Here is a 12,842-nt window from a genome sequence, read left to right on the forward strand (position 1 = left end):
CCCCAGTATTCGCTTTTTGTTGTATTTTTAATCCATATGGTTATGATAATTATAAATTTCAGGTCAGCTCTTTAATCTATCAGTAATGAATGGTCTCCTAGGGAAATAGCACAGCACTTTCAAGTCCTTTGCCTTAAAGTTTACAGTTGATTGCATCTCTGGATGTGGCCAGCATCAATGCCCTGCGCTCATTCAATGCTGGAGAGATAAAGCTGGGTCTGCTTGCAGCACTGGAGAGTGCGCAGTTCAGACTAGTGGCTGAACCATGCTGCTGGTCCGAACTGTCAATCATCTGCATTCCTAAAGCAATATGTACATTGAGATAACCACTTTAAAGGGGTTCTCTGGGATTACAGTACTAATGGCATATCCTTGAGATAGGTCCTCAATATCAAATTATTGGTGATCCAGCTCTCAGCACCCCTGCTGATCCTCTGTGTGGTGTTATGGGGGGTACTTTATGCTTTTTAATTTCACTATCTACCTGCAAGTGGACATCTTTTCAACCGATGTGCCTAGCGGGGGACCAAAAGTAGAACCCCACCATCTGATATTGTTGGTCTATCCTAAGCATAAGCCATCTATACTCTTTTCCTGGAAAACGCCTACAAGGAAAATTTTGATCCAGGAAAGCAACTTCAAGTAAAAATACTGTATGGTTGCTTTCATCAACCAACTGCACCACAGCTGTCCATGTATTGTGTCTGAGACCATTTTTTCTTATCCCCTGAAGGATATTCCAATCATACATAGTAATGACTTATCATCATTAGAGTAAGCCATGACATTTTAAATTGTGAGAGCTCAATTATGAGTAAATATGGCTTTGTTGTAGTTTCTAGCAGGGTAACTAGGAGTGTCACTAAAGGAAACATTGTGAAGGAGTCAGAAGGCCTTGTTTGTGGTGCAACTTTAGTCTAAGGATTTATTACTTATTCTTCCCTTTATTCGAAGGATTGAGGGTTGTCCATGCACTTACCAATCTGTGGGTGATTTTATTTTGGAACTGTTATAGAATATTTTAGCTTAACTTGAACTTTCTTCTATTGCAGACACAAATAAGCCCCCGAGAAGGATGGCAGGTTTACAGCTCAGCTCAGGACCCAGACGGCCGGTGCATCTGTACAGTGGTGGCTCCAGAGCAGAATCTTTGTTCCAGAGATGCCAAAAGCAAACAGTTACGCCAACTTTTAGAAAAGGTCTGTGACTACCATAATATAATGTTCACCGGGAAGATTTCTGCATGGAGTCTTCATTTCGAACAATAATCGTCAAATTCATAATTCTTAGTGCGGCACATTATTCAGTAGTAGCCAATGATTTGTGGGATCGTATCAATGTTATAGTTTGGTGTTTTTTACTGTATACTATGTATAATGTGAAGTTATCTGGCATTAAAGCTTAATCGAGCTTTCCAGTACTGTGATATTGATAGCCTTTTTTCTCGGATAGATCATCTATATCAGATTGGTGGGCACCCATGGCATCCCCACCAATCAACTTGATATATGTCCCATGATGGCTACATGTACACAGAGTATAAGTGAAGATAGTAAAGCTCCATACAGTACTGCAGATCTGCTCTTATTCAATAAACCGGATATATATCTCCGCCGCAAAACCTGCACCGATCTGATATCAGTAACCAATTTAAAGGATAGCAATCAAAATGGAAAGAGGGAGGACTAGCACTACTAATAATTAAGGGATCTGTGCTGTACACCCAAAAAAATTAAATGTGTAACGGAAAATAAATAATCACATTAATTTTATAAACATGGAGAACATCAAGACATTAAAAGCATTTAAAATTCTTAGTGATCTATGGGCACACCACAGCCATTATTTAGTGTGCTGTATCCTTTTTGCAGTGTTTCATTTTGCTTTCATCCCAACATCTATATTTATGGACAGCTGCATGGCCATAGGGAGAATGTGTGGATCTCTATATGTATTATTATACAGTAGATCTGATTTGAGCAGAAAAAATCTCCCCCATTTTTTGCTTTTTAAATGTTTTGTTTTTAGTGCCTTGATGTTCACCATGTTTATTAAATAAGTGCGATTATCGATTTTCTACATGCTAGCTGTTTTGTAACAACTTTATTAAATAGTATCTAAGACAGGCATAGGGAAATGTAGACAAATAGCAAATGGCTAAAAATGCACTGTTTGACCACATTTCCCTATGCCTGTCTTAGATACTATTTAATAAAGTTGCAAGCAGAAAAAAAGGGTTGTCTCCAGCGCAGAAGTTCATATGAATAAAACTTCACTTTTATTTAGAACGTTCTTAAAAGCATGGTCTTAGGCTTATACAAGTTGTAGGGTTCCTGGTAAACTACTGACGCATTTCGACCTATTAGGTCTTACTCATGGTATGATAGCATGAGACAATGTTTTTAAGAAAGTTCTAAATAAAAGTGAAGTTTTATTCATATGAATTTCTATGCTGGAGACAACCTTTTTTTTCTGCTTGCAATTTGACTACACCTTTGATGAGGGCAACTCCATGCGTGGATGGAATCTATTGAACACTGGTGAGCTGACTTTATCCCCTTACCTTACTAACTGATTTAATAAAGTTGTTACAATTCTCACCTTCCATGGGACTTTTTGGTGGTTTATTTTTTCTCCTCTCCCCCTTCATAATGCTTCATGACCATCAGTCCTCCTTTAGTCCATTATGTTTTTAAGCAGTTTTGATATATACACACAATTATTCACACTTTATCCTAACATGCTTAAGCTTTTCATAAGTTTTCCTTAATGCTCACTGTTTTGTAGTATTAATTTGGGGGTTCCTAGTGCCGTTTTTATACCATTTCCCCTCTCCTTTACACCCTCAATCTCAAAAACCTAGAAATCTCTTTTAAGAAAAAATAGGTAGGGGTCGTTGTAAGAGTTGTGAGGGAAATTGTGAAAAATATAAATGGAGTACATTCCATGTAATAGTTATATTGCACAAAAATGTGCATATAATAAGGGAACTAAGTGATGCCCGATCAGATTTTATTATATTTGACTTGTGTTCAGGTGGTATTACATTCAAAATTGAGAAAAATTGAATCCCATTGTTCCATGACTCTCAGGCAGACCTATGTCAAACTTGTGAATAAGGTTTAGGCTATGTTCACATAAATACAATGCTCTCCACCATGCACTATGGCAGGGTTTGTGTCAGAACCTCCAAAAACCTGCATTCTAACTGGAACTCTACATAGCCATTCCCTTTAACAAGGAAAATAGAGTCACTCTGGACATTGTTTGGCCTCTGTCCTGACAGTATTCATCTTTTTCAGATATGCACAGAAACATTGTATGTATGCAATCTGAAAAAATATGAATAATTCCAGGACAGAAGCTGGACAGTGGCTAAATTGACTTTGTCGACTTTGTTCAAGTGAATAGCTCTGTTGGTTTTCCCAATCCAATGTGGATTACTGCAACTCTCTACTAATCAGTTTCCCTCTTACAAAACTCTCCCTTTCTCAAATCTGTCCTGAATACGGCAGCCAGGATCATATTTCTGTTCAACTGCTACACTCATGCCTATACTCTGCCAGTCTTTGCACTAGTTGTCCATCCACTACAGAGTCCAATATACACTACAGTTCAAAAGTTTAGGGTCACCCAGACAATTGTGTGTTTTCCATGAAAACACATACTTTTATTAATCAAATGAGTTGCCAAATGAATTGAAAATCTAGTCCAGACATTGACAAGATTTGAAAAAAAGATTTTTATTTGAAATAATAATTTTCCCCTTCAAATTTTGCTTTCGTCAAAGAATGCTCTCTTTGCAGCAATTACAGCATTGCAGACCTTTGGCATTCTAGCAGTTTATTTGCTGAGGTAAGCTGGAGAAATTTCACCCCATGCATCCAGAAGCCCCTCCCACAAGTTGGTTTGGCTTGATGGGCACTTTTTGCGTACAATACGATCAAGCTGCTCCAACAACAGCTCAATGGGGTTGAGATCTGGTGACTGCGCTGGCCACTCCATTAGAGCTAGAACACCAGCTGCCAGCTTCTTCCCTAAATAGTTCTTGCATAATTTGGAGGTATGCTTTCGGTCATTGTCCTGTTGTAGGATGAAATTGTCTCCAATCAAGCGCTGTCCACAGGGTATGGCATGGCATTGTAAAATGGAGTGATAGCCTTCCTTATTCAAAATTCTCTTTACCTTGAACAAATCTCTCACTTTACCAGCACCAAAGCAACCCCAGACCATCGCAAAAACAGGCCACTTATTGAAACAGTCTGTTATCTCCGTCAGATGCCTGTGTATCTGTGGTTTCAAAATTCTCGCTTTGCAGGCATACATTGCCTTTTTTTGTCTGCTAGCCTTGGTCTATATGTATATGGGCCGCACATGGAAAAACATTTAATTTCGGGGCCGCATTATTTGCATGACAAAATGATATTTTTAGTGATACCATTTTTTTCTATATACACCTTTTGAACTGGTCCATATATTGTAGTAATGTGCCCCATGCATGTGTCCCATCCATGTACCCATATTGCAGACATGTGCCCCATCTAGGTTCCCCCATACATTACAGACATATGCCCCTTCCAGATCCCCCCATATTGCATATTGCAGACATGTCCCCCATCCAGGTCCCCCCCATATATTACAGACAGGTCCCCCATCCAGGTACCCCCATATATTGCAGACATGTCCCCCATCCAGGTCCCCCCATATATTGCAGACAGGTTGCCCATCCAGGTCCCCCCCATTTTCACATAGACATAACACAGAGGAAAAAAAAGATTCTTCTCAACTGTCCTCCGTTGCCCATCCAAGCCCCCCATATGGCAGACATGTGCCCCATCCAGGTCCCCCCATATGTTGCAGACAGGTCCCCCATCCAGGTCCCCCCATATATTGCAGACAGGTCCCCCATCCAGGTCCCCCCATATATTGCAGACAGGTCCCCCATCCAGGTCCCCCCCATTTTCACATAGACATAACACAGAGGAAAAAAAAGATTCTTCTCAACTGTCCTCCATTCCCTCAGCGTCCTTCCTTCTCCTGTGGCTCGCCGGCACATAGACCCCTTGATGATCGCAGCCTGGTCCAGCAGCCACTGACATCCATGCCATAGTGCAGTGTATTGCCGTGCAGAGACCGGCTCTCGGCACAGCAATACTAGTGTCAGCCGCCGGCCTATCAGAGGCCAGCAGCTGACATCTGCGCATGGCAGTGATATCATACGCCACTGCGCCGGGACGCAGATGTCAACTGCTTGCCTCTGATAGGCCGGTGGCTGACACTAGTATTGCTGTGCCGAGAGCCGGTCTCGGCACGGCAATACACTGCACTACGGCACAGATGTCGGCAGCTGCTGCAGCAAGCGCCATGGTTACGGGGCCTATATGCCTCCGGGCCACATGAAGCAGCCGGAGGGGCCGCATGCAGCCCGTGGGCCGCGTGTTTGAGACCCCTGGTCTATACAGTATTTTGCAGTAAAAAAAAAAATTAAACAAGAAACGGGCCACATATTGAAACAGTCTGTTATCTCACTCAGACGCCCGGTCTATCTGTGGTCTCCAAATACTTGCTTTTCAGGCATACTGATCACATATAAGTTTTCCCAAAATTAATACATTTGTATTGAACTTTTAAAATATTTCCGTAGTCCATTTTAAATGGGCAAGGCAAGGGACAAGGGATGTGGAAGTGGACGTGATGCTGATGGTGCATGCAGAGGACCAGGCCGTGGCCAAGCTGAAAGTGGGCCACAACAAAGACCCACATTTTCTCTCTCAACCTTCCTGTCCCAGTTTCTAGGGGACCGCAGCACACCACTATTGAAGCCAGAGCAGTGTGAAATGGTTGTTGGTTGGATAGCGGATAATGATTCCAGTCACTTAGCCACCAATGCCCCCACGTCTTCCACACGGTCAAGCCTGAGTAGCCGTGAGTGTGGACCTCATATTACTCACCCTGATCCTCCTTCCTCCCACCATGCCGAGTGCCCTGAGACAACTGATCCCACACTTTGACTCTCCGAAGAGCTGTTCAGTTTTCCCTTTAAAGACTCTGGACTCTCGGCAGGTCAACTTGAAGTGGGGCAAGATGAGATCGCATGTAGCGATGCCCAAAGATTTGAGCAGCCATGGTCACATGAAGGCGATTTTGGGAAAGTGTCATAAGAGGTGAACGGTGATGAGACACAATTGCCAGAAAGTCAAGAGGAGGAGCAGGATGCAGATGTGGAAAACGAGGTGATGGATGGCATAGTAACTGACCCAACCTGGCAGGGGAACATGCAGAGCGAGGACAGCAGCACACATGAGGAAGGAGGCATAGCACCCCAACAGGCAGGAAGAAGCAGTGTGGTGGCTGCAGACAGAAGGCGTGCAACCATTCCCCATAACACCAACATGACGGTAGTTGCAATTCCAACTGTTAGATCTTCCCGCGTCTGGTTATTTTTTAAAGATTCTGCAGATAACCCCAAACAGGCCATTTGCATCACCTGCCATGCCCGCATCAGCAGGGATACCAAAACTACCAGACTGACCAACACCAGCATGATCAGGCACATTGCAGGAAAGCTCCCGACTTTGTGGGCCAAACCCTAGGCTCCAGGAACACTGTCTACAGGTGACACCACTGTGTAAAGATTATAAGGGGTAACTCAGGAGACTCTTTGCATGGAACAAGACAACTGCAGGACATAGTTTTATAAGTGGTAAAGTCTATATTATCACACGGTGATTCAAACAGGTGCAGAGAGAAACTCAAGTCCACAACACTTGGTGTAAATAATAAACGCAGCTTAACAGTTTATAGGAAACTTCAGAGGAAAATGCAATCACGCAGAAAGTCTATGAAGCACAATTATTCTTGAGGATACTTGACACGAATAAGTCCTTGGTAGTCCAAACACAGATAGATATGCTTATAAGGCAGTTCAAATAATATCTTAGCACAACCAGGGAGGCATGGGTAAAAGTCTCAGGTTTAAGCAGAGCAGCAACAGCTTACATGTCCAGCAAATGCAGACGGAAACAAACACAAGCAGCCAGATGGAGGATTACTGAAAACCAATGTATGCAGCAGAAACTCAGAGCTGAGTAGCAGGACCACCACACAGGTTCACAGGAGCAGGTGCAGGTACAGGTGCAAAGCCAGGGAGTTGTCAGGAGCTGGATGCAAGGCAGAATACTCTAGCACAGACTAAAGGCTGGGGTGGAGTTATATAGCAGGAAGACACAGTGCACATGAGACCAAAGACGCCATCTTGGAAAAGGGCAGTAATGCACAAAAGGTAATCAAAATGTTCAGAGTCCTGACACACTGCTTCTTCCACTGTGTTGCGTAGAAGCCAATCCCCAGTCCACGGTGCATGAGAAGATGCCTCATGCCCTGCACCTGTTGTTACCCACAGTCAACCAGCACCATCATCAAGCCCATCTACGTCCTTGTCCCAGCCCAGCCTTCAGTTGTCTATACCCCAGTCTTTGGATGTTATGACCCCAATGGCAGAGGGTCTCAGAAATATATACTAAGTCTGCAAACACAAAAAACCAGCTCATAGGGCAGTGGTAACTGGGCTAACCGTATATCTAATCCTAGCACCCCAAATAGCAGCAGCCGGGGGACGTGCCTACGTTGGTTCTAGACGTCTCGCGCCAGCCGGAGAACTAACTAACCCTAGAAGGGAAAAGATAGACCTTTCTTGCCTCCAGAGAAAAGACCCCAAAAGTTGGATACAAGCCCCCAACAAATAATAACGGTGAGGTAAGAAGAAAAGACAAACGTAAGAATGAGCTAGGTATTTAGCAAAGAGAGGCCCACTGACTAATAGCAGAAAATAGTAAGATGACTTATACGGTCAGCAAAAACCCTATCAAAATTTCCACGCTGGATATTCAAGAACCCCCGAACCGTCTAACGGCCCGGGGGGAGAATACCAGCCCCCTAGAGCTTCCAGCTAAATCAGGAATCACATTTAGTACAAGCTGGACAGAAAATAAGAGCAATGCAAATAACCAAAAAACAAGGAAGCAGGACTTAGCTTAATTTTGCAAGAACCAGGACCAGCAGACAGGAGCAAACAGAAAGGACTGATTACAACGATGCCAGGCACTGGACTAAGAATCCAGGAAGTTTATATAGCAACACCCCTGGACTAACGACCCAGGTGGGTGCCAAACTGAGAAAAGACAATCCCAGAGTCATATCACTAGTGACCACAAGAGGGAGCCAAAAAAGTCTAATTCACAACAGTACCCCCCCTTTAAGGAGGGGTCACCGAACCCTCACCAAGACCACCAGGGCGATCAGGATGAGCAGCGTGAAAGGCACGAACTAAATCGGCCGCATGCACATCAGAGGCAACCACCCAGGAATTATCCTCCTGACCATAGCCCTTCCACTTGACCAGATACTGAAGCCTCCGCCTGGAGAGACGAGAATCCAAGATCTTCTCCACCACGTACTCCAACTCGCCCTCAACCAACACCGGAGCAGGAGGCTCAACAGAAGGAACCACAGGTACAACGTACCGCCGCAACAAAGACCTATGGAACACGTTGTGAATGGCAAACGACACCGGAAGATCCAAGCGAAAGGACACAGGATTAAGGATTTCCAATATCTTGTAAGGACCGATGAAGCGAGGCTTAAATTTAGGAGAGGAGACCTTCATAGGAACAAATCGAGAAGACAGCCATACCAAATCCCCAACACGAAGTCGGGGACCCACACCGCGGCGGCGGTTGGCAAAACGCTGAGCCTTCTCCTGTGACAACTTTAAGTTGTCCACAACATGATTCCAGATCTGCTGCAACCTATCCACCACGGAATCTACCCCAGGACAGTCAGAAGACTCCACATGTCCCGAGGAAAAACGAGGATGGAAACCAGAGTTGCAAAAAAAAGGCGAAACCAAGGTAGCGGAACTAGCCCGATTATTAAGGGCAAACTCAGCCAACGGCAAGAAGGTCACCCAATCATCCTGATCTGCAGAAACAAAACACCTCAAATAAGCCTCCAGAGTCTGATTAGTTCGCTCCGTTTGTCCATTAGTTTGAGGATGAAAGGCAGACGAAAACGACAAATCAATGCCCATCTTAGCACAAAAGGATCGCCAGAACCTGGAAACAAACTGGGATCCTCTGTCAGACACGATATTCTCAGGAATGCCGTGTAAACGAACCACATTCTGAAAGAACAAGGGAACCAGATCGGAAGAAGAAGGCAGTTTAGGCAAAGATACCAAATGGACCATCTTGGAAAAGCGATCACATACCACCCAGATGACAGACATTCCTTGAGACACCGGAAGATCTGAAATGAAATCCATGGAAATGTGTGTCCAAGGCCTCTTTGGGACAGGCAAGGGCAAGAGCAAGCCGCTGGCAGGAGAACAGCAAGGCTTAGCCCGAGCACAAGTCCCACAGGACTGCACAAATGACCGCACATCCCGTGACAAGGAAGGCCACCAAAAGGACCTAGCCACCAGATCTCTGGTGCCAAAAATTCCCGGATGCCCTGCCAACACCGAGGAATGAACCTCGGAAATGACTCTGCTGGTCCACTTATCAGGAACAGTCTGTCAGGTGGACAAGAGTCAGATCTACCAGCCTGAAATCTCTGCAACACACGTCGCAAATCCGGAGAAATGGCTGACAAGATTACTCCCTCTTTAAGAATACCAACTGGTTCTGCGACTCCAGGAGAGTCAGGCACAAAGCTCCTTGAAAGAGCATCAGCCTTCACATTCTTTGAACCTGGTAAATACGAGACCACAAAGTCAAAACGGGAGAAAAACAATGACCAACGGGCCTGTCTAGGATTCAGGCATTTAGCAGACTCGAGATACATCAGATTCTTGTGATCAGTCAAGAGCACCACACGATGCTTAGCACCCTCGAGCCAATGACGCCACTCCTCAAATGCCCACTTCATGGCCAGCAACTCCCGATTGCCAACATCATAATTCCGCTCAGCAGGCGAAAACTTCCTAGAGAAGAAAGCACATGGTCTCACTACAGAGCAACCAGGGCCTCTCTGCGACAAAACGGCCCCTGCCCCAATCTCAGAAGCATCCACTTCAACCTGAAAGGGAAGTGAGACATCAGGCTGGCACAAAACAGGCGCCGAAGTAAACCGGCGCTTCAACTCCTGGAAAGCCTCCACGGCCGCAGGAGCCCAGTTAGCAACATCAGAACCTTTCTTGGTCATATCCGTCAAAGGTTTAACAACGCTAGAAAAATTAGCAATAAAACGACGGTAGAAGTTAGCAAAACCCAAGAACTTCTGAAGACTCTTAACTGACGTGGGTTGAGTCCAATCATGAATAGCTCCGACCTTGACTGGGTCCATCTCCACTACAGAAGGGGAAAAAATAAAACCCAAAAAGGGAACCTTCTGTACTCCAAAGAGACACTTTGAGCCCTTAACAAACAAAGCATTCTCACGCAAAACCTGAAACACCATCCTGACCTGCTCTACATGTGAGTCCCAATCATCAGAGAAAACCAGAATATCATCCAGATAAACAATCATAAATTTATCCAGATACTTCCGAAAAATATCATGCATAAAGGACTGAAACACTGAGGGAGCATTAGAGAGCCCAAAAGGCATCACCAAGTACTCAAAATGACCTTCGGGCGTATTAAATGCAGTCTTCCATTCATCTCCTTGCTTAATGCGCACAAGGTTGTACGCACCACGAAGATCTATCTTGGTGAACCACTTGGCACCTTTAATCCGGGCAAACAAGTCCGACAACAGAGGCAAAGGATACTGAAATTTAACAGTGATTTTATTCAGAAGCCGATAGTCAATACAAGGTCTCAAAGATCCGTCCTTCTTAGCCACAAAAAAGAATCCCGCACCAAGAGGGGAAGAGGATGGACGGATATGCCCCTTCTCCAGAGACTCCTTGATATACGAACGCATTGCGGTATGCTCAGGTACAGACAGATTAAATAGTCTTCCCTTAGGAAATTTACTACCTGGAATCAAATCTATGGCGCAGTCACAGTCCCTATGAGGAGGCAGAGCACTGGACCTGGACTCGCTGAATACATCCTGATAATCAGACAAATACTCAGGAACTTCCGAAGGAATAGAGGAAGCAATAGACACTGGCGGGGAATCACCATGAATTCCCTGACAGCCCCAACTTGACACAGACATTGCCTTCCAGTCCAAGACTGGATTATGGGTCTGTAACCATGGCAGACCCAAAACGACCAAATCATGCATTTTATGCAGAACAAGAAAACGAATCACCTCCCGATGTTCAGGAGTCATGCACATGGTCACCTGCGTCCAAAACTGCGGTTTATTTTCCGCCAATGGCGTAGCATCAATACCTCTAAGAGGGATAGGATTTACCAACGGTTCAAGAACAAAACCACAGCGCTTTGCAAACGACAGATCCATAAGACTCAGGGCAGCACCTGAATCCACAAACGCCATAACAGGGTAGGAAGACAATGAGCAAATTAAAGTCACAGACAATATAAATTTAGGTTGCAAATTACCAATGGCGACAGGACTAACCACCCTTGTTAGGCGTTTAGAGCATGCTGATATAACATGTGTAGAATCACCACAGTAAAAACACAACCCATTCTGACGTCTATGATTTTTCCGTTCATTTCTAGTCTGAATTCTACCACATTGCATTAAATCAGGTGTTTGTTCAGACAATACCACCAGAGGATTAGCGGCTTTGCGCTCCCGCAAACGCCGGTCAATTTGAATAGCCAGCGCCATGGAATCATTCAGACTTGTAGGAATGGAGAAACCCACCATCAGATTCTTAATGGCTTCAGAAAGGCCATTTCTGAAATTTGCGGCCAGAGCACACTCATTCCACTGAGTAAGCACGGACCATTTCCGAAATTTTGGGCAGTACACTTCAGCTTCATCCTGGCCCTGAGAAATAGCCAGCAAGGCTTTTTCTGCCTGAACTTCAAGATTGGGTTCCTTGTAAAGCAATCCGAGCGCCAGAAAAAACGCATCAATATTTGCCAATGCCGGATCTCCTGGCACTAGCGAGAAGGCCCAATCCTGAGGGTCGCCCCGTAAAAAAGAGATAACAATTTTAACTTGCTGAGCTGAGTCTCCAGATGAACGGGGTCTCAGAGATAGAAACAATTTACAATTATTCCTGAAATTCCTAAACTTAAATCGATCTCCAGAGAACAGTTCAGGAATAGGTATTTTAGGTTCAGACATAGGACTACTGGTAACAAAATCTTGTATGCTCTGCACACGAGCAGCAAGCTGGTCCACACTTGTAATCAAGGTCTGGACATTCATGTCTGCAGCAAGCACAAGCCACTCAGAGGTAAAGGGGAGGAACAAAGAGAGGAAAAAAAAAAAAAAACCTCAGAATTTCCTTTCTTATAATCCCACTTCTGCAATGCATTAAACATTCAATGTTGGCCTGGCATACTGTTATGACCCCAATGGCAGAGGGTCTCAGAAATATATACGAAGTCTGCAAACACAAAAAACCAGCTCATAGGGCAGTGGTAACTGGGCTAACCGTATATCTAATCCTAGCACCACAAATAGCAGCAGCCGGGGAACGTGCCTACGTTGGTTCTAGACCTCTCGCGCCAGCCGGAGAACTAACTAACCCTAGAAGGGAAAAGATAGACCTTTCTTGCCTCCAGAGAAAAGACCCCAAAAGTTGAATACAAGCCCCCAACAAATAATAACGGTGAGGTAAGAAGAAAAGACAAATGTAAGAATGAGCTAGGTATTTAGCAAAGAGAGGCCCACTGACTAATAGCAGAAAATAGTAAGATGACTTATACGGTCAGCAAAAACCCTATCAAAATTTCCACGCTGGATAT

The 12,842-nt window shown here is 44.5% G+C and overlaps 1 protein-coding gene across 2 annotated transcripts in view; it reads left to right on the forward strand.

The window, feature by feature from the left end:
• OLFM3 (olfactomedin 3) overlaps window positions 1-12,842 on the forward strand; it is a 336,476-nt gene that overhangs the window by 229,351 nt on the left and 94,283 nt on the right. For both annotated transcript variants that reach the window (XM_077277425.1, XM_077277424.1), the window contains exon 2: window positions 1,053-1,199. In XM_077277425.1, the coding sequence (XP_077133540.1) occupies window positions 1,053-1,199 (147 nt within the window). The remainder of the gene's footprint in view (window positions 1-1,052; window positions 1,200-12,842) is intronic.

The sequence above is a fragment of the Ranitomeya variabilis genome, chromosome 8, assembly GCF_051348905.1.
Source record: "Ranitomeya variabilis isolate aRanVar5 chromosome 8, aRanVar5.hap1, whole genome shotgun sequence".
In the NCBI taxonomy this organism is placed as follows: Eukaryota; Metazoa; Chordata; class Amphibia; order Anura; family Dendrobatidae; genus Ranitomeya; species Ranitomeya variabilis.